The sequence below is a fragment of the Microtus ochrogaster genome, chromosome 16 (assembly GCF_000317375.1).
Source record: "Microtus ochrogaster isolate Prairie Vole_2 chromosome 16, MicOch1.0, whole genome shotgun sequence".
Lineage (NCBI taxonomy): Eukaryota > Metazoa > Chordata > Mammalia > Rodentia > Cricetidae > Microtus > Microtus ochrogaster.
In genome coordinates this window covers 62,219,271-62,245,782 of record NC_022018.1, presented here as the reverse complement: position 1 = coordinate 62,245,782, position 26,512 = coordinate 62,219,271, and the positions used below count along the sequence as shown (strand labels likewise).

General features: G+C 44.7%; 1 protein-coding gene and 1 long non-coding RNA gene across 3 annotated transcripts in view; one reads left to right on the top strand and one right to left on the bottom strand.

Annotated features, from left to right (window-relative positions):
• Nucleotides 1-26,512, top strand: part of Fancc (FA complementation group C) — a 76,283-nt gene that overhangs the window by 36,446 nt on the left and 13,325 nt on the right. The window contains exons 6-10 of the mRNA XM_013349195.2: nt 8,168-8,332; nt 14,518-14,674; nt 22,468-22,520; nt 23,748-23,847; nt 25,702-25,777. Of these exons, the coding sequence (XP_013204649.1) occupies nt 8,168-8,332; nt 14,518-14,674; nt 22,468-22,520; nt 23,748-23,847; nt 25,702-25,777 (551 nt within the window). The remainder of the gene's footprint in view (nt 1-8,167; nt 8,333-14,517; nt 14,675-22,467; nt 22,521-23,747; nt 23,848-25,701; nt 25,778-26,512) is intronic.
• Nucleotides 23,243-25,805, bottom strand: LOC113456819. Of its 2 annotated transcripts, none has more exons than XR_003377551.1 (4): nt 25,726-25,805; nt 25,308-25,449; nt 23,734-23,826; nt 23,243-23,273 (listed from the first exon to the last, which is right to left on the bottom strand). It is a non-coding gene; the product is annotated as an uncharacterized LOC113456819 (long non-coding RNA). The 2 variants fall into 2 exon arrangements; XR_003377552.1 differs by lacking the exon at nt 23,243-23,273 and adding an exon at nt 23,463-23,530.

The following is a 26,512-nucleotide window of genomic DNA, read 5'->3' as shown; positions in this document are numbered from 1 at the left end:
ATGTCTGAGGCTAACTTGAAGTGTTTGGGATTAATAGCATTGGCAAGAGGAGATTTCAAGACAGCCTAGTGTTGACTGTGTCATCTGGTTATTAGTAGTCACTCTTATGCAGATCTATAATGAAAAGGAGCAAGCCAATGAGCAGCATCCCTCCGTGGCCTCTGCATCAGTTCCCGCCTCCAGGTTCTTGTCTTGTTGAGTTCCTGTCCTGACTTCCTTTGATGATGAACAGTGATTTGGAAGTATAAGCCAAAAAATCCCTTTTCTCCCCAAGTTGCTTTGGTCATGGTGTTTCATACAGCAATAGAAGCCCTAAGACAGCTTCAATTCCTAGTGATAGTCTAATGACTTTAGGGTGATAGCCTAAATTCTACTTATATTCCTTGTTTTGTTGATGAAGTTCAATAGTGCTGTGTCATTTGTGTTTTTATAGTCAAGTTAGGTTTCAGCGATCTGTTAGGTGTGCTCAGCCCTTTCTCCCTGCAGCTTTTCCTTGTTCTTTACCTTGTTCCCAGAGGGCAGCTCCCTTGGCAGCAGCCTCTCCAGTGCCCCACTCAATCTTTCTCCAACTCTGTTTATGGGGATTTATGACCTAAATTAACTAATATTTTTTAGTTAATCTTCTAAGCTGTTAAAAAGAGCTGTTCATTCCCAATTGCAAATGTCCTGAAATCTCAGAGTCTTTGAGCTTCTTGGGCAGGCCAAGAGAGGGAAGAGCTGTGCTTACATGACTCTAGATTGTAGACAGAGATTTTCATCAGGATTGCAGCTAGCTCTGTTCTGCCAGCCACTTGTCAAAGTAATCACTCAGAGAAATATTAATTATAAATGCTTGGCTGGTCCCAGGCTTATTACTAACTAGCTCTTACAACTTAAATTAACGTGTATTTCTTATCTACCCTTTGCCATGTGGCAGAACCGTTATTAGCATGGCATGTTCATCTCCTTTTCCCTCTGCATCTGGCTGGTGACTCCTCTGACTCTGTCCTTCTCAGTGTCCTTAGTTTGGTTGTCCCACCTATATTTCCTGCCTGACTACTGGCCAGTCTAGTCCTTTATTAAACTAATCAGGAAGCACCTTGGCAAGGCACATATTTATTGTGTACAAAAGATTATTCCATAACATTTCCCCCTTTTTGTCTAATTAAAAAAAGTTTTGACTTTAACATAGTAAAACTTATATAACAAAAACAGTTACCAAGAAAGAAGTGCAATTAAAATACCCAATCCATTTATATTTGGCAAAATTAGAGAAAATATTATCTAATTTTTTTATTCTAAAGTTTAATACCTAATTTACTTTTTATCAATCACTAAGGAAAACTGTGTTTCATTATTTAGTCTTTAACTCCATCAAAGCTCCCAGAAGGGTGAAATGTTACCTAATGAGGGACATCTGGCTACTGGATAATCACCCTAGGTTTTTCTGTAATGTTGGGGCATCTAACTTTGGCCTACAGGCCTAATATATCTGACAGACATTTCTGAGAAACAGGGAATTTTGAAGGAATGTCCTTCATTGTATTTGGCAAAGTTTGGCAGTTGCCATTTTTTGTGTCCTACTGGTTCAGTTTGGACAGTGACAGTCAGCAGTTGAGGCACAGGCAGTTTTTTTGCCCATATGACTAGTTTTTGTCATAAAGAAAGTAAAGTCCACACAGTTTCTTTGATACCCATCATCCTCTCTGAAGTAAATGGGTGTTGTCAGGAGCAGACATTTCTCACTGTCATGAAAAACCTTTGCTTATTAAACATATTAAATGCCACATTCTGTAGGTCTTTGAAGTATTTGAAGACTCCCTTTCTAACTCTATCTCTCTATCTAGATCTGTGTAGGACCTTGAAAACATACCTAACATGACTATAAGTTTGACAGTTACAGATGACTATTCAGCTGTATTTCTTAATTATATAGTACATCTAAATGAGTTGGCATAAGCACAATACCCCAAACAAGAGTAGAAACATACATATAGTATAGTAAAAAACCATTTTAAATTTGTATCAATAAACCAAAATCTGTACCAATGTAAAATATTTTGAGATTAATAGTTGTTTTTTAATTAGATTCAATAATCTATCCTTTTATCCTATCACTTCCTCCTTTTTTTCTTTTCAGAACAAGATCCCCAAATCTAATCTCCTTTGTTTAGCCTTTTTTTAAAAAATGACCATTAATTGTAACAACTTATAAACCCCCTTAAATGGTAATCAATATCTATCACCAATATTTTGGGAAAGTGGGTGTCATTCTCTAGACTACTTCCTGGTGCCTTTGGGGGAACCTTGAGAAAATGGGGATAATAATGAAGTCCCAGCTGGAGTATTCCGTAAGGTTGGATCATATGCAGAATTCTGGGGAGACTATAACAGGCATTTTAAATCCTGGATCACCTGGGCCATCCATATTATTAGTGTTTGGTCGTCTTGTTCTAAAAGTTCATAAACTTTTAAAGGTAACATACATATCTGTATTACTACAAGTATAGATTGTGTGTTATATACAAGTTAGCCAAAGATGATATTTTTATGTTTGAGCAGGTAAAATATACATTCCTTCTTTGTAGTTTTTTTTTAAGGTTTATTTCTTTATGTCTGTAGACAGTACTTTCAGGGGGTCTTCACTGATCAAACTTGATCCATATCAATCTAGAAAGAATCCAGAGCCTCTTGATTTCCTACGGTAATAAAAGCATAAACTCTCCCCCAATACAATATAACTTTTGACACATTTAGAGTTTTTTTCCATCTGGATCTATCTTTACTGAGCATCTCTATTGTTTTTTGATTGCATGAGGCAAATGTTAAACTGCTATGTTAGCCACCTCAGGTGTAGCTTAGCTTAGTGCATGGCAGTAGCTTGGTGGCTGGTGGCTGCCTCTTCCTACAGGCAGCTGCTGGAGATGCATCTTGGTACTGTGGCCAACATGAGAGATAGGAGATTAGGAAACACTGTTTGACTCTGTTTCTGTGTGTTTAGAACCTTTTTTTTTTTTTTTAAGTTTTCTCAGGCATTATGTGGATGTTCATGGCTCTAGACATTGGACACCATTTGTAAGTGGAGTTCCACCCCCCACTTTCCAAATAACCACTCAGATTATTTATTAATTAAAAATGATTGCCCAGTAGCTCAGGCTTATTACTAACTACCTCTTACAATTCAAATTAACCCATTTCTGTTACTCTCTGTGCTGCCACATGGCTTGTGGCTTTACCTGTCCTCCACCACGTCTTGTTCCCTCTGTGTCTCCTGTGACTTTTCTGACTCCTCCCTTCTTCCCAGTGTTCTTAGTCTGGATTTCCTGTCTAACCTTATCCTGTCCAGCTATTGGCCATTCAGCTTCTTTATTAAACCAATCACAGTGTAATTTACACAGTAACAGACATATTATTCCATAACACTGGGTATTTTCCTCTAGTTATTTTGCATGAAGCCCTTGCATCATTTGTTACATAGAGCCAGATGGATGTTTGTGAACTTGAATCCCGAGCAGTGTAAGAAAGGAACAGCTGTGCTGGAAATTTATATATAATAGAGAGCCCTAGTGTCTTAAGTTCCATAGAATCAACACAAATGTTTGTGAAATCGAGTTGGTGTTCATTGGCTACAGAGTCAGTGCCTATCATGAAATTCTCCACCCTAAGAGACCTGCAGGTGTGAATTTTCTCATTTTCTGAAAGAGGAGGAGGACTGAGTAGGTGGAAAGACCATTAACACTGAGAACACAGACCAAGCCCTAAATCTCAGTGGCTGCAGTTTGTATCTCCCAGCAAGTCTGGAAAAGGCCCATGATCAGTTTCATTAACAATTTTAAGGTTATTGGGCAGTGGTGCCACACATTTTAAAATCCCAGCACTCTGGAAGCAGAAACAGAAGAATTTCTGAGTTCAAGGCCAGCCTGGTCTACAGAGTGAGTTCCAGGACAGCCAGGGCTACACAGAGAAACCCTGTCTCCAAACAAACAATTTAAAGACTTATAAAATTAGGTAGTGCTTTTGTTAACCAAAATGCAGACAGGCCAGAACCTGGACATCCATGTTCAAAGGGGGCCATGCAGGGCTCTGTTATCGCCCTGTGTTGGGTGCTAGAATGTAAGCATAATTGAGGAAGTCCATGAGAGCCCGGAATAAAGGATAACAGATGTTTATTTGGGGGAAAAATTACAATAACGGTAGAGAGCCACCGTCCTTTGCTCTGTGGATGCTGCAAACAGAACCCTGACCAGCACCCCAGAGAACGAGCTCACTTTTCACCTGTGCTCATCAGTCCACACAGAGTACCTCAGACCACGCCCTAATGGGCCGCTACCCTAAAGGCCATTGGCTGAATGAATTCCCACAACAGCAGACCACATTACACTCATGGCCAAAGTAATATTCCAAAGGACTTCTGCACCAGAATGAACTGAGAAGGCTTGATGCCAACCAGAAACATCTTTCCTGTATGGCTGTCTGCAGCTTTCCAGCCTTGTGCAGCTTTCCAGCCAGTCAGTTGAGGCAACTGTTTGGAAACACATTCTCGATGTTTGTAGGAGAGACCTGGGTAGAATTTAAACATCTGTTATTGAATTGTTAACACTTTTTTCTTGGTCACATGACTATCAGCCTCTAAATGAAGCCCTGGAGCTTTTTTTACGTCTCTGCATCTGAACTCATGGCGTCAGTCTGTTTTATGAAGATTTTGAAACTTATGAAATGAACTTTAATCAAGTGATTAAAATATTAATAATGAATGGAGTGTCTTAGTGGAAGCAAAGTAAAGAATAGCACAGCTTGCTCATTTGGGATTTTGTTTGGGGCCTTCAGCTGCTTGAACTTTGGAAGTCAACGTAGGGAAAGAAACAATAATAACAGGCGTGTTTTCATAAGTGGGTGCAATTTTATAGATTCAGGTATGTATCAGAAAGTTTGTAGGCCACTGTGCTGTTTCTGAGTCCAAGGTTCTGCTTTGTTCAGCTAAAATCTTGGCAGGTAACTTGAGCTATAAAAGGTGGTGTTCCTAGAGGTAGCACGGCTGTGATGGCCCCGTCAGGTCTGGCAGCCGTCTTTGCGGTGCTGTCACTCAGGACAGAGATGCCGGGTTGTCATTAAAGATTATATGGCAGAACACCGTAAGAATTCCCAGTTTGGGGCCGAGGAAATACTTTAGTGGTAAAGTGCTTGCTGTGTGAATAAGAGGATCTGAGTTTGATCCCTGGCATTCATGTAAAAACCTGGGTGTGGTGGTAATGTTCGCAATCCTAATCCTGGGGAGACGGAGACAGCGGGTCCCTGAGGCTCACTGACTGACCAGCGTGGTCCATTCAGTGAGCCCAGGGCCCAGTGAGACTTGTTTCAGACACCTGCACAGACACCCCACACATGACATTTGACTCTTGTCCAAGGTTCTAAGGGACTAAGTTATTTTTAATGGACAGGGAACAGAATTTCATGGTTTTTAGCTATTAAAAAACAAGACTTTAAAAGCTCATAAAAAGACTGAAGAGCATGTGAGGCATCAAGTTACTTCTTAAAGTCAGTCTTCTGATAAGAATAAATGAACTCCATAGACAGCTTGGATTTCCTTTGAAAAACTATGTACTAGCTGGGCGATAGTGGCGCACGCCTTTAATCCCAGCACTTGGGAGGCAGGCGGATCTCTGTGAGTTCGAGACCAGCCTGGTCTACAGAGCTAGTTCCAGGACAGGCTCCAAAGCCACAGAGAAACCCTGTCTTGAAAAACCAAAAAAAAAAAAAAAAAAAAAGAAAAACTATGTACTGGCTCAACACACTGCAAAGTTCCCAGGGGAAAAAAATGATTCTTATTCAATTATAAAATTCTTTGAGCGGGGGGAGGGAAAAAAAGACTATGCAAAGCAGAATTCAGTGGAACATGTGAGGAAGGTTGAGGTGGGCCAGGGTTCCTGGGATGTGACTAGCACGTGCATCCCACGGACTTCGTGGAGTCAGGCGTCGTCCGTTTTTGCTGCTGCGAGGAATAACTGCTTAGCACAGTGATTACCATCCCACCTACCCGGTGTCATCACCATGTCCTTTAGTGGACTGTGCTCTGGGCTAAGGTTTTGTCCATATTGTTTTAAACCGTTATGTGGTACAGCCTGGCACAAAGGGATGCTGTTCCAGCTGACATTGCCCAACAGCCTCTCCTGATGTGGTCAGAAGAATTAACATGGAGTGGTTGACAGTGGCGGGTTGTAGCTATAATACTAAAACCCTGCACTTTCTCCCTAGGAATTTAACTCATGAGGAAAGAACAAGTTATTTAACTGGAGAATCAGTTGAAAATCTGAACTCAGGGACAGATAAATTATTCAGTTGATTTTCTTAAGCTTGGACTGGAGACAGCCGAGAAACCCTATGTTCTGTAAGAGCAGTAAGTGCTCTTAACTGTTGGGCCATATGCCCCCAGCAAGGAATGTAATACGTGAACACACTTACACATGGGTATGTGACCCGGGCTTAGACTGTGTCTGCCTCTCAGTGTATGAATATGTTTAGTACTAGGTACACATGTAATGTCATGTAAAGGGACATGAGAACTGTATGTGGCACATTGGTGCTTAAAATCTAAGACCAAATTATGTATGAAAACACATGGGTGAGGGTCTGGTGATGTATGCTCAGACCTTTGATTTTATCAGTTTAGAGTTTTGTGTAACATGTTTCTTCAGCATACACTGTGTATAGGGAGTCACTCGGTGTAAAGAGTAAGCTCTGATCCAAACAGAAAAGGCTTGCATGCTAGCCCAGGCCCAGCCCTTTCCTGTGCAGTGCAGCGGGGGTGGGAACTTGAGAACACGTAAGGACGAGGTGAGGGTTCTTGTGGCTGTGCTCACTAGCGTGCTCTCTGCTAACGCTGCAGCTACTGCCCATCAGAGTCACTGCTAGGGTCCCTAACTCGGTTAAACTGTTACACACAACAGTCGTTGTACTGATGGCAGTGGTTGGAGAGCTGTCACAAAGCAGCGTTTGAGACTCCTGTGACTCGAGGCTGCTAGCAGTATTTCACAGTCAGGTTGGACAACAGGCCCTTACTTAGAAGGCCGAGCAGGAGACTTGGGGTTGGGGGAGTCCCTGCAAACGCCATCGCTAAAAGTGTACTGATCCAAGTAAGGCAAGAAGGAAATTTGGTTCAACATGACTTAGCTGATGTTGGCTCAGACTTTTAGAATCTGACACTGGATAGTTTATTTATTCATTTATTTATTTCGGGGCATTTAAGTACAGTACAATTTTGGGGCAAAAAAAAAGTTCAGTGGTTAAAAAATAGAGGAGGACTAGGTGGTAACAGTTACCTCGGTCCTGTGTGCAGATAGGGGAGGACTAGGTGGTAACAGTTACCTCGGTCCTGTGTGCAGATAGGGGAGGACTAGGTGGTAACAGTTATCTTGGTCCTGTGTGCAGATCGGGGAGGACTAGGTGTGGTCTTGATCATACAGAGAAAGTAGAGGTCACCAAACTCCAAAGTACATATGACATCTCTCTTAAGGATGGGTTCTACTGAGTAACAATTATTAAAGGTTTAGGGAGGAATTCTGGGGGATTCAGGGTAGGCCTGCTCTGTAGATAGCAAAGTCACCATCAGGTTATTAACTACATCTACTCCCAGCCTTCGGGTAGAAAACAGGCACACAAGAGACAAACCTGCATGTTTGACATTCCTGGTTTCTCCAGTGCTTACCTATGGGCACAAGGACCTTTAGCCCTCTAGGGGAGACTATTTGTCTCAGTGCGGAAGGACTTTTGCAGAGCTGTGTGTAGTGATGTGGAGTTGAGAGGGTGCCAAACTGTCTGCGTTGATCCACAGTGGGGTGAGACAGATGCCGGCGGTGGTCAGGAGTCTGCTCACATGCAGCTGGAGGTGTGTGGGCCGAGCCAGCGTGGCAGTGGCAGCTGGTCAGGCAGGCCAGCATCCGCTTAGGAGTTCTGTGGGGGGCACAGGGCGTTGGTCATGTGTGTCTGCGATTGCTGTACAGATAAAGCACTCCTGTGTGTACAGCAGACATGGGAATGACAGTGGCTGAAGACGACCTGGCACACAGTACTAGAGAAGATCTTGCTTGGCCAGCATGGGGGCCTGTCACTGTCCTTTTCAGGGGGAAAACTTGTCCACAGTTCCATGTGATTTTCTGCTCTGGCCGTCACTTCTTACCTTTTTCTCCAGTAGGATGGCTCCCGAGCGCATGATGTGCCTGTCACAAGTTTGTGTCCCTCTGGTTCCTCTGCCTGACTTCGAACCCCTGGTGGAGGCTCTCCTCACCTACCATGGGCATGAGCCCCAGGAGGTCCTGTCACCTGAGTTCTTTGACGCTGTGAATGAAGCCTTCTTGTCGTGAGTCTATCCATCTTATCACTCAACTTGTTTTTCCTAGTCGTGAAATGCTGTGCTGTGGAAAAAAACATATGATAGTGTATTTAATATTCTGTTTCCCTTCATCGTTTATTATTTATATATTTATTATTAGTGTGGTGGTCTGAGAACAGCTTATAGGAGTTGGGTTTCTTGTTAAGTTCATTTGGGTACCAGTGATTGAACTCAGGTCACCAGGCTTAGCAGCAAGCACCTTTAAGCTTTCCCTCCTTCAGCCCAGCCTTCTTTGTCCCCTCCAATGCTCTTAAAAATTACTGAAGATTCCGAAGAGCTTTATGTGGGTTATACTTCCCAATGTTTGTCATATATGAAACCACACCCAGAAATTTAGTCAATGTTTATAGAAGTGAGGCAGAATGCTTGCCCAGCATTGAAACATAGATTTGATCCTCAGCCCTTCAAAAGGAGGGGAAGGAGGAAAGAGAAGGGAGAATATTACCTCCAAAGAAATTCACTGCATTTGGAAACAGAACTGAAGGGCTGTGGGGATGGCGTAGGAGATACGAGTGCCGAGCAAGCACAACTCCAGATGCTTATCAGCCACATAAAAGCTGCACATGGTTTTACACACTGGAGTCCAGCACTGGGTGTGGGACGAAATGGTGGATCTCTGGGGCTTGTTGGTCAACCACTCTTTAAAGGGAAGATCCAAGTTCAGTTAGAGACTCTATCTCAAGGGAATCAGATGGAGGGTGATAGAGCAGTTACCTGTTGTCCTCCTCTGGCCTCTGCAGGTGTGCAGAGAGGTACACACAGCATCAGAAACGGTAACAATAGTAACAACAAACAGTGGTCTTTTTTGTTTTTTTGAGACAGGGTTTCTCTGTAGCTTTGGAGCCTGACCTGGAACTAGCTCTTGTAGACCAGGCTGGCCTTGAACTCCCAGAGATCTGCCTGCCTCTGCCTCCCAAGTGCTGGGATTAAAGGTGTGTGCCACTACCACCCGGCCAAACAGTGATCTTTTATAAGACAGAGATAATCTATTTGACAGGTAACGCTGTTTTTATGTCTTATGAGCCTCTTTGCCTGGCATCGGAAAGCTAGGTCCAGTCTGTGGGATGTACTGATGAAAATGCCTATCCTCACACAGTGGCATAATTAAAATGGCAGTACTACCATAGCAGCCTTGGCGACAGGAGTGGAGAGTTTGCTTTGACCTAAATTTGAGCGGTCATGATGTTAAACGTGAGCTGCAGTGTGGGATCTAGGGTTATATTAATAGGATGTTTATAATCTGCTACATTAAAATCTACTGACCTGGCCAGGGGTGGTAGCTCACTTGGCAAAGTACTTGCAATACAGGCAGGAATGCTTGATTTCAGATCCCCTGCGCCTATGCAGAAAAAGCCCACTGTGGTGGCATGTACCTGTAATCCTAGTGAAAGGCAAGCAGAGACAGGACTATCCCTGCGGCAACCTAGCCAGATCAGAAGCTCTGGGCCAAGTTGGAGATTGTGTCTCAGAAACAAGCTGGAGAGTGATTCCAGGAGGCACCTAGTGTCGGGCCTCTCCATGTGCACATGCACCATGTTCATGCATGTACACACATGCACACAGGCATAGCCTGGTTTGTAGTTTAGGTCTTGCACCTCTGTATGGCTTTGTAGCATGATGTGTGACTCATTTGGAAAATCTCCGTCCTTATCATGTACGTCTCCCGGTGCTTCACATTCCACTGTACGGTGAAAACGTCAGCTGCTGCTCTCACCGCCAGCCTGGTTAACTGTCACAGAGTGTTGGAAAGTTGTCTCAGACTTTCTAAGGTTCTAATTTCCACTTCAAAGCTTAAATTTGGTCTGGCAAGATAATTTGGTGGGTATTAGGTATATTTCTTTCAATTCTTTGTTTATTTAAATGCTTTAGACAGAAAATAGGAATTGTTAAACATATAAGCATTTTTTGTTTTTTTTTTTTTCAAAACAGACCTCTAGGGCCAGGAAGATGACTTAGGGGGTAAGAACACTTGCAATGAGTCTGGTAACAAAAGTTGTCCTTTGACCTCTACATGTGTTCTGTGGGCTGCCCATGCCTCCACACAATAAATACTTAAATAATACGTAAATAAATGTAAAAAGTCTAAAAGCCATACATAATGTATACTGAAAATTGTTATTAGTTCCTTCTCATCACCTTATAGCTAATCAGGACCCAAGTTCTCCTGTTACGTAATTTTTTTTTTTTATTGTTAGAATCAGAGTTCAAAGCTTCCTGTTGTATTTGGTTCATAAGTTCCTTTATATTTCTTTCAAGCTGTAAGTTGGCTTTGCAAAGTACTTGTTAAAATGGTAGGTTTCCTTGCTCCACTTTGAGGTTGCAGAACATTTGGCTATCTCTGGTGTGGTGAAGGATGCCGGTCCCTTCCCACCACGGTGTAGCCTGGGACTTTCCTCAGCTTCTGCTCCACTCCTGAGTGCAGATGGGTCTGTCTCGCCTCTCTGTGTTTATAATAACATAATTCTAGTTCTTCTCATTTTTCTTTCTTTGTAGTTGTGTGTGTGTGTGTGTGTTGCTTGTTTTATCCTCCATATAAATTCTAAAAGTGATTTGGCCTCTGGAAAGATACCTCATCAAGTGTGTGGGTTAGAGAACAGCATCTTTGCATGTTACAGCTTCCTGTTTACCTGTGAGTACACCTGTCTGTCTGTTCACCTTCACTCTGTGATCTAGCAGCATTTGCTGTGTTGCCTACGTGTGCCCTTTAGGCTTTTGTAACTCCAGTTACTGTCTTGTATCTTGAAATCTTGGCTGTCATCTTCTCGTCCATCGCAGGCGTCCTGTTGCATCGTTCGTTACATTTGGGAAATGAAAGAGTTCCTAGTCGAGTATTTCCATTTTCCATATATAACTCTTAACATTTATATACAATACATATTTCATTTTCTATGAAAGCTGATAATTCAGAGAAGGTTAAATTGTTGAATGTTTACAAAAGAGGTTAAAACAAGAACTATATGTGGTAGCTCACATTTATAATCCTAGCATTCAGGAAACTGAGACAGGAGGATTGCCACAAATCAAAGCCAGTCTGGGCTATACCTACCAAGATTCTGTCTTAAAATACACACACACACACACACACACACACACACGCACACGCACACGCACGCACGCACGCGCGAAGGCTCAGGGCTAAGAGCACACAAGTGCTCTTGCAGAAAACTCGAGTTCAGTGCAAGAGTTCAAAGTCCCCGTGTTGGCAACTCACAATGCCCTCTTCTGGCCTCTGTGGGCATCTGCGCGCGCGCGCGCACACACACACACACACACACACACACACACACACACACACACACCACCCTCATAAATACATGCCCATATAAATAAATATGAAAAGTTGAAGTCATTTTCTTCTGTCTTCTTCAATCTTTCTTTCATAATTTACTCAGTATGTCTCAACTTTTGAGAAATCTGCGTTACCTTTGTTATTCATTGGTATTGAGTAATCACCACCTGCAGTTCAGCTGAGTCCTTGAGGTTCTTATGGTTTTCTCACCAACTCGCACCTTTTATACAACACAGCACAGTGGAAAGCTCCATCTCTGATTATAGTAATTCACCTGCATTTCTATGTCAGCCTTAAAGCAGACCACCTTTGGCATCTTTTGTAAACCCCAACAGCAGTCTCAGAAATTACCGACCGGGAGACGTGCTGCCCAGAGCCCAGGGTGAGAGCCTGCCCGCCCTTGGTCTCATTTCACGTACGATAGAGTGTTCTTGCTCAGCTACTAATATAGTTTATTTGGTTTGGAAAGTTATGTCTGCTAATCCATAAGGGACAGACTGTCTAGAAATGCTGGGTGGTCCTCAGCATGTCCAGTTCCAACAGCTTCAGACTAGCGAGTCAACCCAGAGCCACATTGGCTGGAACCTTTCCTGTGGAGAGCCCATCCGCCACATGTCCACAAAGGAGGCTGACTCAGTGAGCCGTGCAGATTGCTGTTCCACGCCCTGCACCCCTCCCAGCTTGAACAGTTCCCCAGATGGGCTGTGTGGCCTGCTAGAAACCACAGCTTTCTTTGACCAAAGCAGCCTTGCCCTATGTTCAGCTTCTCAATTGCTTACCACAGCACACGGTGGAATTCCTGTGTTTTATAATTGACTGGGCGTCTTTTGCCTTGGCTTCCAAATACAGTCATGTATTTTCCAGAAATGGGCTGTTTCCTCTAAACATTCATGCTGGTTCCCCTTTGTGGTTTAGATAACCTAGAGGAACCTTTTGATTTCTTGACTTAAATGTCGAACCTAACTTTTTATAAAATTCATACCCAGGAGTCTTGTCCCAGGTCTGCAGACTGCCTAAACTTTTGCAGAGGTGGGAAGGCTGCTGAGATTCTTTCATTAATCCATGGAGCGTTAGTAATTGAGTGTGTCATGTTCTCTGAACTAAACCCAAATCCAGTGCTTCAGGAACATTGGGGAGCCTGATGACGGCATGCAGAGATTTCTTTCCCTGTGCTTAAGCAGAGATGGATGCAGGGCTTCTATGTTATGACAGAGTAAAAGATACATGTGTGGTCTCTGTCCAGGCATCTAAAACTTCTGGGATTTCCTGAGTAATAGGGAGCCTTTTCCAATTATATGTAAGTTTAGGCTAAGGGGTGAGTCTTCTGGGCCCCTGGAGAGCTTCAGGATCAGGGCTAAGAGCAGAGAGCAACCAGCCTTGTGACCACTAGAACTGGGGGTAATTACCAGTGGCTGGTCATACATCAGCTCAGCCACAGGACTTGAAAAGCATCCAGGTGAACACAAAGACACCGCAAGACTGGTGTACCTGGAGACGGCATAGAAACCCTGAGCCCACCCCCATGTCCTCTATCCTACCATTCCTGGTTGTTCCTTTTAGAATGAATTGCTGATTGTTAGAGCATTGTTGTAAATTCTGAGCCTGCTCTACCAAATTGTTACACACCTGAAGAAGGGATCGTGGGAAGCTGTTTTTAACCAGAAGACTCATAGTTTGTGGATGAGTCTCTTACTGATGACCACAGTAGCCATGGGTAGTGGGCATTAGAGTCAGATTGAAGTGGTAGATATCAGTGTGGTATCCAGAGAGATGAAGGGGAGATTGGCATCTATACAGTGGATAAGTAAGTACAATTAGCTCCTGGCAGCGTGGATGATTAACACCAGCTGACCACAGAAGGTGACTATGTGACATGTCGCAACTGTTTAAGTTAGAACACAACACTTTTGAGAGTCAGAGGCATTTCTGTTTATAATTATGAGCTTGTCACACACAGACTAGGGTATATCTTTACTCCAAGATTGAGGAGACTCGGGTGCCAGTCTCATGCTGAGCAGTACCCCTGACATGCCTGTAGCCCCAACAGTGTGTGTAGGCAGGGGAGTGCTCTTGCTGTGCTCGCTGGCTGCCTGTCTATCCAAAAGAAAGGAAAAACAAAACCAACCATGCACTGTATGTTCAGGAATAGACCCTGCCTACTAGAGGAGATCTGATGTCATCCTCTGGCCTCTGCATACATGCGTGCATGGAAATACACACATGTACATATGCCACATTGTCACATGTACTTAGACTACACACAAAAGACAAAATACTAAGCTAAAGCTACATGACATGGTTTGGCTGTAACATAAGATTTACTATGTGCCAACTGGGCCATCTCCCATTAAGACTTGCATTTTTATTTATTGAGAATTCACAGTGTGGTCTGTGCTGTCTGTGTATTGCATATGCACTGCTACATTGGATCCTTCTAGCCAATTTGGTTTTACAGATAAGTTGAGGCTATGAAGGGCCAGGTAACTTCCTTAGGACTATGGACTTATTTCCGGTCTCAATCTAGTTCAGTTTTAAACATAGCTTGCCTCTTAACTTTACGTCCTTATTTCCTGGACATCACAGGGATTTCATTCATCTCATTTTTCCTTTTTCCCTTTCTTTGATATGTATTTGTATATGCTTTGGGAAGCAGTCTTCACCTTCTAAGGGTTCCCGAGGTTTTAGGTGAGAGATTGCCATAGTATTTTGCAAGTAGATGCATCAATATCAACAGCTGTCAAGACCATGGTAAGAAAACCACGTCTCACACACTTGATTAGTGATTGCCATTTGAACGTTGCTCATTTTGATGTCTTTTCAGGAATCTATTCTGTTTAACCTTCTGCTTACTTCTTGCTCAAAGGAGAAAGATCATTCTGCCCGTGTCCTCTGTGGTCAGCCTCTGGTTTCGCCATCTCCCCAGTCTTGAAAAAGCAGTGCTGAATCTTTTTGAAAAGCTGCTCTCCAGCAAGAGAAATTGCCTGAGAGAGATGGAGTGCTGTATAAAAGAGTCATTGCTGGTACGTGCTGGACTTTAGCGACAAGAAAAACCCTTAAACAAATTGCTGAGAGGATTGCCTTCAGTTAAAGAGTGACAGAAGTAAAAAGTGCGACCAGAGCTGGGGCCTTTATGCTTCCCGTTTATATTTAGTTAGGGACATCTAATGCCCTAGGACTTTCCTATGGGGTGTGTGTGTGTGTGTGTGTGTGTGTGTGTGTGTGTGTGTGTGTGTGTGTTCGCTCCATTCACCTCCTGATGCTCTGTTCCACCACATTGCCCCATTTTACAGAAGACAGACAGGCCATGTCCTTACCTATAGCTTGTATAGAATGTACTTTCCAGGGGTCTGAAGAGGTCAGAGATGCAAAGTAGGCTTTTAAAAAATACTGTTTCTCATTTTAGTGTGAGAAACATGTTCTTAAAACAGGGGCTCTTATAGATAAGGGAGAAGAAAAACCAGTTAATACAAATTTAGAAACTGAACCTACAGTTCTCCATGAGGATAAAGTTGAGTATTAGAGAGAAATGAACGAGAGCTCAGAAAAATGCTTAAAGCAGCAAAACCAGTTGGATTTGTGTGCGTTTTCTTTTGGGTGAAGCTTCTGCATACCGAAGCCTCCACTTCCTTCAAGAGCCCTAAGGACTTGGCACCAATGGCCCGACTTCCAGGCAGTGGTCAGGGCCTGGCCAGTCAGTGTCTGCCTTTAGCTTGGTTAGTGGGGTTCTGTAAGAACCAGTGTCCCCAGGAAAAAGAATACATAATATCTAGTGACAGTTTCCCCCCAACAATCATGTTTTCCCCAGTGAGGGCAGAACCTCTTATTTAAGACAGACTGAGACAAAAGTATCTTTCAAATGAACTGCTTTCCTGTAAGATACACAAAGGAAGAATGAACAGAGGTGTGGAAGTGTTTGTGTGTGTGTAAAGCAAACCAGACTGAGCCCAATGGTTCACTGACTTGTTCTAACTACTCAAAAGGCACAAGTGGGAGTCAACTGAGCCGATTTTCTATCAGTTTGATTGGGTGGGCAAAATGTCTCTGTGGGTAAAGGTGCTTGTTGTCAAGTCAGACAACATGAGTTCAGTGCCCACAGGGCGGAAGGAGAGAGCCAACTACCACACCCTGCCCTTTGACCTCCCCACATGTGCTATGACATGTTCCACCACCCCCAATAAATGAAATGTAATTAAAAACAGCCTGGGCAATGTAGCAAGACCACTGAAATATGAAAGAGATATACTGTGTACAGAGCGCTGATAAGAAATCAGCCAGTGTCCACAGAAGAAGCTGCCTAGGCCTAGATTCTGGTGAAGTCCTCAGTGGACTTAAAGGGCTTGTTCGGCCAGGCGGCTGGCCTGTTTAGCGAGCATGCTCGCAGGGTAGAGTCATGGAGGCTTGTGTCTCAAGTGCAGTCTGCAGGCACCGGTGTCTCCTCTTCTCGAAGGTATTTTATCCCAGACTCCTAGTGTCAGGGTTTAGAGTGGAAGGCCCAGGACACCACACACTGTGACCTCAGCCACCCAGCATGGTTACAGAGAGGAGTCTGTGCTGGCACAACAGTCATGTGAATCCTATTAAAAGTGGAATCTGAGCCAGGTGTGGTGGTTCTCGCCTTTAATCCCAGCACTTGGAGACAGAGGCAGGTGGATCTCTGTGAGTTGGAGGCCAGCCTGGTCTACAGAGTGAGTTCCAGGTTAGCCAGACAGAGAAACCTGTCTCAAGCTAAAAAAAAATGTAGAACTTAACATTATGTTCAATGTGGCCAAGGAGCAGAGCATTTCGGGTGCAGTGGCGCCTTACAGGAACCTCAGTGGCCTTCTCTGTGTTCTCAGTGGCTCTTGTGAGCTGGGGGAATCTTATGGAGGCTGTGAGTTCCATAGCAGTGCAGGATAGTGCTATCTCAGCTCAGTGGCCAGGAAACGGGAGAATGTGTCTGCCTTGGTCGTGGCCTAAACCGAGGAAGGCTGCCTGCCTGCCTGCCCTGCATAGTTGTATCTTTTCACATCGGAGACTGTAAGGGAATCAGTTACAGGGCAGCAGTTGCTTGAATTTCCTCTCTCACATGTGTGCATGTGAACATACATTTGCATTCATGATTGCTACTTCTCACCATTTTCAAAAGTTACATAGAATCTTAAGGCTAGAAATCAGAGTGCAGCTTCCTTAAAGGTCTTGTAGCTGATTCCGGAAGCCCGCTGACAGTCCCTTCCAAGTTAAGGCAGTAAATTACTTTGTCTGGTAAATGCCTTTATTCTTAAATTAAATGTGCACATTGAGATTTTTTTACTTTATCTCTGGCCTATATTGGTTTCAATGCAAACTGATGGCCCTGGGTTCTTGGCTTGCAGCTTGCTCATAACTGTCCTTTGTATCTCCCCTCAGTGGAAAGCTTCCCAGCCCCATGGGCTGTGTGACTGTTGATGTTACAGGTTCTTCTCTGAACCTTGTCTGGATCCATTTTACCTGGAGCCTTGGGCCCAAGCTGTCCTAGGTGAGCACAGCAAAGTGCCCTCCCAAAGACTTTGTATAGAGAACCTCAAGCCGCGACTGCTGTGGGCGGAACCGTCCTTGACAAGGAGTTTATCAGGATCATCTGTGGGGAGCTTCAGAGCTTTTATTATGGGTGAGGGGGGATTTGAGGGTGTGTTATTTGGTTTAATTTATTGTGGCATTACCAGGATGTGACCCCTCTATGCCTTGTGGTTCGTGGATATAATTACAATACAGACAACAAGCTGGACGCCCCTGATTGGCTTAGGTATTCTCCTCCACCATATTGAACCCACAGAGCCAGAGAACCCAGCAGGGTAGAATAAGCCCCGTGACCTGGCTGAGTGATTACAGGGGTAACTTGAAGAGCCCGCTTCCTAATTGCATCTTCTGATTCATTTATCACAGTGCAGCATCTTCAGGCCTTGACAGGGCCATTCACAGTATCAGATCTGTGAGACCCAGCTCCACTGCTGCATTTTGCTGCCCAAGAAACCTGATGCCAATTGCATTAGCGCTGGATTCTGACAGTAATTAAAGTGTGATGGTCTACATAACTTGTGTTCTGTGTGGAACACTGTTAATTATATCCCCATCTCCTGGGACTATCCAGAACGATTTCTGGAAATTCTATAGTTACCCAAATGAAGGGAAAGAAAGGAAGAAAGAAAGAAAGAAAGAAAGAAAGAAAGAAAGAGAGAGAAAAGAAGAATAAAAAGGGGCTGTGCAAAGTGTAATGACCTCCCTGAATGTCCTTTGGTCTTTTGGAGACTTGAGAGGCCTGGCAGTTTCTGGTAAGACAATGAAGAAACTAGTTTCAAGTCACCTTAATTCCAAACAAGATGTGTGTGCATGCACGTGTGTGAAACTTGTGAATATTAATGCATTCCCAAACCTGTTTATGTTTGAGGTCCAACTTTTGGTTCTCTACCCTTCATTGCCCCAAGATCATGGCTGCCTGCCATAGTTGGTGGCCCCAGATAGATCAGGGTATTAACCCCAGTTTGTCATTTACTTTGCAGACTAAAAGTTTCAAAAACAGATGGTCTTGTGTTTCCTTTGACAGAGCAGTCAGCAGGAGACCGTAATCCGTAGCCTCAGACCTGACCTTAAACACTGACGTCAGAAGTAGTGAAAGCCATTTGTAATTATGCAGCCCTTTAGGCACTCTGCTCTTTGCCCAGGCTGGTCTTGTTTTCCTGTTACAGTGCTGTGTGTGGAGCCCAGAAAGCTATTGTTTAGGTCCCCAGTTTGAATGAGAAGGGCCGACTGGATGGGAGGGTGGCCTGTGCTTGGCTGCTGCATTGTGCTACGTGCCAAAGCCAGGGGCACGCTGGTTCCCATGCCCTCCATGCACTCCTTGTGAGCTGACAGCCTGCTAGAAGCCACCACTTTAGGGCCTAGAAGAGCTGCCCCAAAGAAGGGGTGCATGGAAGGCAGGAGGCAGAGTAAGGCTTTTGTAAGTCGGAGACTATTCTCATTAATTATCTTACTTAGAAGAATTGGTAGCTCAGTAAAAAGTATCTTTGTCTCTGCGAGCTCCAGACACCTCAGTGTGTTCCTTCTGTCGGGTAGGAATTCTTCAGAGGGCAGTCACTATGGCCTTAGAAGGCGAAACTTCCCAGAAAGTCCCCTGCACAATCCCATTGCTAAAAGACAAGTGGTAACTCCTGTCCTCAACATGAGCAGCTTTTACTAGTGCTCCAGCCTTTTCTCTCCCTGCCTTTCCATGAGTGTTCTTGAAGTACTTCCTGCCTGCGCTCTAATGTGATACATGTAATTAAGCCAAAGCTGGAGAGGAAGACTTGGCCTTGGTGGACCAGAAAAGTGCTGTGGAGCTTCTGTCTGTGCTGCGCTTTCCAGTGTCAGCCTCACGAGGGCACTAGATGCCCCAATACTGTCCCCAAAGAAAGCCCAGGGTGCAGGATAATCTTCACTCCTGGGGTTGTAGTTGTAGCTACTGGAAGGTGGAGGGGAAGAGGCCCACAAACAGACCACAAAAACACAGTGGATTATACAGCCCCTCCCACTGAGAGGTCAAGGTGAGCAGTGGCGGGACACAGGGACCAGGGCTGGAAGAGTTTGTCCAGTGTGCGGAGCTGGGCATCCCACAGTGTGCACCCCTGCTTCTCTGTCCTGACACTGAGACCTCACGTAAACTTACAACATAAGAGCACATTTGGTACTTGTTAAGGTTTTAAGCCCAGGAATGACAGATTTATCACTAATTAAACAATAATTGCATTATGGGGTACTGAAAAAAATTGCTTGTAGTATAAACAGCATCTGGTAAAGATTAAAAAGAAAGCTCAAATTTGTTGCAAGAAACATGAATCTTTTAAAGCAAAATAGATTCTAAAATGTGAAGAGTTGTTTAGTTTTATGTTTAACATTTTAAAAATAGAAAAGAAAATGCCACAATGAAAGTATGTATATGAAAGTGGCCTATTACACGATCAATGTGAAGTTTTTTTATATAGGTAGATTTTTTTCAAAGCTAAATCATTTTTTAACTCGGCAAAAGAGTTTTTATTGTTGAAGCCTATGGGGAATATTCCTTTAGAAGAGGCTTTTATTTTTGTTTTGTTTGAATTTGTATATATTTGTGTCTCTGATAACTATAGTTACCACCTTTTAACTCATGTCTGTGTACAAAGAGGGATGTCTCTCTTGTCAGTAGGGGGGGGGGCTGGCTCCCCTCTGGTGTGCAAATTGGAAGGGAAACTTCTCAGCTCATTTTCTCAAATGACCATTTTCTGACATCAAACAACATTAAAATGGGCCGAGAAAGAAGAATCCATCCTTAAGTACTGAACCTGAGCTGTTGTTTCCCTGCTGGCTCCGTGTGAAAGAAGACTGTGGCTTTCACTGTGATTCTTCATTAGACTCAGGCACTCTCTTTTCTCTGTGAATCACCTGAGTTTCCTTTCTAGTACTCACACACAATCTGAAAACAGTTGATAGAAAAAAAAAATGTGTCTTCTTCCTGAGAAACTTGCTGTGTTCTCTCTGGAGTGTCAGGTACTTATAACAACTCTTGACACCCTGGGACGAGAACAGCAGTTTAGTGAGCTCCACGGGAGCCCAGACCATGCGCACAGCTCCTGGCGCAGAGCTCCCTGCCTCTGTCTCGCTGATGCTCTGTGCTGTCCATGTTGACTCCTTGCGGAGTGCTGCTGAGCGATGGGAATGAGCCGTCCTGGGGAGGGGGAACCTAAAGGAAAGATGGAGACATTCTGGCTCCCAGCGGAGAGGGAGGGGGCCACAGGTCTCCACCATCATCTGTCCACCCTCCAGTGCTTACTGAAACGTGGAGGCAGGAAAGGAGTAGAGTGGTCCTGGTGTCTCTTGACGACGTGGTTTCCTTGGCATGAAGCCATCACCATGTGAAGATTGTTAGGTCAGATGGAGGAGAGGGTTTGAGAAGGAACAAGATTTGGGAGGATGGAGAAAAACAGAGGAGCAGAAGGAACCTGAGGCATCTTTGCCTTTTCTCTCTTTCTTTTCCCTTATTTTGGTAGAAAAGATATTGCACAGATTTCATGTTTTGGGCAAAACTGTAGATCCCTGGAATGCAGAGTGACCTTTGATGTCCCTCTGATGACCTGTAAAACACTCTGCAGAGGATTTAAATCTGCCTCCTCCTCACAGGGATTCTGTAAGAGGTAGAATTTGACTTTCAGAGAAGCATGCATGAGAGCTCTAGCTCTGGTGAGGAAATTGGCTTAAGTGTGCCACAGGGACCTGGGAATACTCTGATCTTTAGGAAGTAACTTACCAGCACGGAAATGATGTCTTGGGAAGACCTCCAGTAAGGAGGGGAAAGGGGTTCTCTCAGTGAACCCCTTGTCCTGGCTATTTCAGGAGGTGCCCTGTCTGCTTGTCGCTTCCTGTTGTAGAATCTAAAGTAGCATGTGAAGCTGGGAGAAACCACAGATCTAGAGTCCTTACAGAGAAAGACATCTGCCTGTAGAGTCCACCACATAGAAAGGGTGTGTGGGATCCCCAGCTGATCTGTTCAGAAGGAAACCATTGCATCAGAGCAAAGCTCATCCAGTTTTCTCTTTGACAAACTAGGTTAGAACACCCTTCCTTGTGTCCTCCTGTGGTTTTGGTGGTCACTCAGGTGCCTCCTGTATCTTCTTTTTCTTTACTATTTAGAAATCCATACCATCAGCCCACGTGATTCTCCAGTGGGCTAACAACTGTTAAGTGTTTATAATGAGGCTGAGGAGCAGGCAAATTAAATGACTTTCTGAGATCAGAGTCAAGAAATAACCTGTCATCCATTTCTTAAGTAGGTGACATGTTCATGAGAATCTGAGGTTCACTTCATTTGGATAAAGATGTATATTGACAAAGGGTTAGAAATCGTGGTTACTTTACTTCAAAGTCAGAAAGCATTAACTTGCAAATCATAAATGTTTTTGAATGGCAGTCTGTAATGCTCACATATGACCACTGGGTGGCACATACTCCATGTTGAAGTTAAGCTGCCTTGGCAGAACTAACAAGGAGATAGACACTGAGCTTTCTTCAGAATTGTTCAGAAAAGTGACGCATAGGGCCTAAGATGGCGATGAGAAATGTTTCTCAAAACTAGTCATAGCAAGCACAAAATGACTCAGAAATTCCCTTCATTAGAGCCTGGCCTATGCATATCTGGGTGCCACTGTGAGTTTTATAATGCAAATGGGATTTTTAAAATCTCTTATAAACTCAAGTGTTATGTTCTGACCAAAAAATGTGTGGTCACTGGGAAAGGCCCACTGAGGGAGCCAGCTTCTTTGGATTGGAACCATCAAGAACCCACCAACAGGCTGTTCTAGGGCTAGAGAGCTGGCCGTCACTGGGTGTGTCACAGCTGTGCTTTCTGTTAACTGGTAAATGTGTCCTGCACTGAATGCCCAGCATAAGACCCATGTTTCTTACTTAGTGCTCATTAACAATTCGGGGTGGAGGCAGCGCTGGGGTGCCTCTAGGCCAGCTGAGGAGGTCCTAAGGCAGGTCTCGTGGCCTGAGTCATAAAGTGGTTTGTAACTGCTCATGAAACTTACTTTTTTCTACATATATGGGCTTATTAGAGAAAATAGAGGATATAATAGGAATATAAAAAGAAGTAAAGCTTGCCCACAGCCCCTGCCCACTGCTGGCATTTTATGTGTGAGTTTTTCAATGCACCCAGTGTTCTTTTTGCTTAGAAAAGGACCGTGCCCCTTTTCTGGAGCAGCCATAGACCCCTTGTATTCCTGATCATCTAAAGTTGCTATTGATGGACACCTGTTGTATTTCACTGTCTCACGGTCTTTTCCTTTTATAGCCTCAAGCAGCCTGCCATCCTGCCATCTTCAGGATTGTAGATGAAATGTTCAGGTAAATACAATGTCTTTGGGAGTAGTCAGTCTGGAAATGCTCAGCTTCCAAACACAATTAGAAACCCTTGCAGTAGTCTTTGACTGTCTTGAGGCTTGAGTTTTTTGGATAGTTAGTGGTGAAAACTCAGAAGTTAGTGTGCAGTAGTAGTAGGAACGCGGCGGTATTCCTGAACCTTTTTATACTCAGTGGTAGAGGAGTGGAATTGAATTAGTGAAATGTGCACACAGGTTAAGGAAGCAGTACAGCCCTTCAGCTCAGGAGGGCTGACTGGGCTTTGCCAAAGACACAGCTATTCTGAGCAGAGCCTTCTGTAAGGCAGCACAAGCCCACATTTCAACAGCACGGTGGTTCTGGGTCCTGAGGACAGGTAGGAGTATGTACCGCACCGGGTTGGCTCTGCTCTGGAGGATCATGGCGACTGTAGCAGTGCAGTCCCAAAGACAGACTAAAGCATCCGGCCCCATGTGGGTGGAGCAGCTGGGGTCTGGGCTGCCTTCAGCCACCTGTTTCTCACAGAAGACATGGAGGAAGGGCTCCAGGGCAGACAGCAGGCTCCAGGAAAGGAATTTTTAAAGATTTATTATTTGTAATTATCTTGGGTGTTTGCATGTCTGTGTGGGTATATGCAGATGGGTGCAGGTGCCCGCAGAGGCGCAGAGGGTTGTGAGCTGCCTGATATGGAGGCTGGCAGTTGTTCAACTCCTCTGGAAAAGCAGCAAGTGCTCTTAACATTGAGCCATCTCTCCAGACCTAGGAAGGGAAGTTTTACAACCAATACCTCACCATTTGTGTTACCATTAAAACATACCAACTTTAACTTAAATGGCCACAGACGTAAGAAGTCAGGCTAGTGTCTTTGTTTAAGTCAAAGTTTGAGGAAATTTTTTTTTCTTAAAAAAAAGTTAATTATATAAATATGGATGGAAACCAAACCCACGTACATCTGATTCCTCAGCCCTCTGGTGATTCCGACCGAGGGTGTTGCTCTCCAGGCAGCTAGTCCTGTCCTGGTGACAAAAGCAGCACACGCTGCTGGCACTGTGCTCCATGAACACTAAGGAGCTTGAGAACAGAAGCCAGCCCATGGGCAGGGGTGTGAGTGAGACCTGAGGGGAGGCTGCTTCCTCCTGCCTTCACCCAGGAGAACTAAGACGCAGCTCAAGCTGTGGCATGGATTTGTGATGTGGGGGGCAGTGTGTCACTATCTCACCTTGCTCTCTCCAGGTCTGTGCTGCTGGAGACCGATGGAGCCCCAGAGGTGCTCACCGCTCTTCAGGTCTTCATGTCGTGCTTGGCAGAAGCTCTGGAAAAAGAGCACAAGCAGGTACATCACACTGTGAGCTGCTCAGTCCCTGCAGAGCAAAGGAGGCTGCGGTGGACATTTGGAAATGGGTGGAAAGGATCTTTATTCTAAGAAATTGTGTCCTTCTGGTGCTGGAGACCACCCACAGCCTCACACGTGCTGGGCGCATGCTTTGACACTGGCTGCACTCCCAGCTCCTGCAGAGATGAAACACTTAACTGAAAATTACTAAAGATTTTGTCTGCCTCCCCCATACCCTGTGCCTGTCACCATTTGCCACTGTTGTGTCTTGACTGTGTCTTCACATTGGCCATCTCTCTGGAGGGAGAATCCCCACTAGCCCTCATCCCTGCCTCCTCGCTCTCTGTGCTTGTTCTTATGTCTGCAGCTGGCCCCGTGGCCATCAAGAAACATTGTGTAGTCTACCTAGGATGTACTATAGAAACTGCAGGCTGGACGTACTCAGTGGTCATTGTTCTTGTTCCCACAAGAGCCCCAGGATAGACAGGAGGTGGAGACAGGGAGGGACTTGAAGAAGTAGTAGAAGTTAGATACCACCAGTGGATCAAAGGACTCCAAGTTCCCCTCAGCAGAGAGGTTGGACAGCATCTGTGAGGGCTGCTGGTTGGTTAGAATGACCGTGTGAAACAGCAGATTTTCCTATTACACAGGGATGTTTTTGTGGTGCTTTGCCTACACCTTTCTCTGTTGCTGCTGTCTGCAGCTTTACTTAGGAGGGCAGAGCTAGGGTGTTCAGTCCAAGGCTGTGGAGGTCTCAGGGTTTAGCAGATGTTCCTGCTTCCTAAGGCAACCGTACACATTGTGACTTACTCTTGCCATCCCTGTTTCCCTGGGGAAACAGCATTGATGATTCCCAGCTTGGCATCTGGCTGGCACTCACGGTTGTGAGCACAGCTGTAAACATGTGCCGTCCTCCCTTACCATACTCTTGGTGTCCCCAGGGAGGAAATGGCCTCTGGCAAACCTTGTCCTTGTTTGGATTTCTGGGATGCCCAAGTAGGGGCAGAGAATGAGAGAAAGTTTTTTTCTCAGCATTGACTTGAATGTTGTTCTGAGTTTGCCATGAGTGTCTGCTGGCCTTGGTGCTGTGGGTTTGCACTGGAGTTACAGTACCTTTGATTTAAGACACTGACTGCTGCCATGTATGTCTAGGAGTAAGAGATCATCTTTGAGGGCAGATAAGCAACTCCTGGTGCATGAGTCCTGTGACCGGGAAGACTAGATCAGAAGCATGCATACTTGGTGTGTCTGTCTGTGCGCAATTTGGGGTGTAATTCTTGATCTCTGTTGAAATTAAAATATTGATTGCAAGCCTAGGGTTCGGCGGTTGACCTACTCCCCAGGGTGACAGCAGCATTCTGTGTGTCATGAGGAGGTTCTGGTCAGGGGGATTCACATGCTCACCCAAGATTCTCAAGCTTTATACTTAGAACCTGTAACTCGTGTGTTGTAGACTTTACCTGTGTTAGTTTTATTGCAAAACCTCCATGCCCTTGGGAGATGCAGTTGGTATGCACAGCCTCATGCTCTTAGTGTAGGGCTGCTTTTGGTTGTCATCAATGCCACAGTGAAGTCCTGTCCCACAAGTGTTAGCAGCTCTCTCTGAAATAGAAAATAACGTTTGTGGCTGGACTTGTGTGAGCAGAAACTTCGGTAAAAATGGCAGCAAGATGATGTGACTGCCCTAAGTTCCAGAAGATGTTGTTTGGCCTCTTAAGAGAGTATAAACTGAGGATACCTTCTGCTGTGTTAGGACAGTGGGTCTGGTCTCTGGGGCTGAGGCAGCCAGAGGTTTATTGTTCTCACCGCCCCCCAGTCCCAGCGTTTATGCCACTTCCATTTTGACTCTTGTAGATGAAGTTTTCCCTCAAGACCTACTTCCCATACGGTGCTCCATCCCTCACTGCCATGCTGTCCCAGCGTCCGGAAGGTGAGTTGAGATGCCTTCGCCTGTGTCACGGTGGCTGCCTTCCAGGTCTTCTCTTCCTCCTCAGAAAATACTGCTTCGCTTCCAGGGGTGATAAGGGAAAAGAAGAGAGCCCAGCTGCTGGGATTGTCCATCCATAGCAGCTTTACTGAGGCTCAGGGACAGGCTGAGTCAGAATGCAACAGCGGCTTTGTTTGTTTTCTTTCTCCATGTAGCCTTGTTACAGAACAAAGGATAAAGTGAGGGATGAGGGCACTGAATTTCAGGGAGATTTTTTTTCATCCACGCCAAGGAGAAGATTTTGAAAAGATTCAGTGAAATTCTATTGTTAGGCCCCAGTGTTTTCTGATTCATCTGCCACTCTAGGCCATGTCTGTAATCTGGTGTTGATCTGCGCTGTGTCTATGAGCTCATGTTTAGGGAATGTCTCAGCTATGGAACATAAAGGAGCCTTTTCCCTCTGACGCCAGCCGACAGTCTGTAACAAGGCTGTGACAGGAAGGGAAGGATGAAGGAGGCTCATGTTTCCCTGCTGTGGCCACTATGGCTTCTTTCCCCCATACTCGAGTAAGATCTGTTTGAGGTAAGCGGACAGTCGAGAGTTTCAAGGCATTTTACAAAATCTAAATACCTTTACCTTTTTCTGTAAGATGTAGGGTTCTGCCCAAGGTGACTTACGTGACAGAGACCTCTGGCAGAGTTGGGATGGGGTGACCACATTGGCTTCAGTGTGATGCC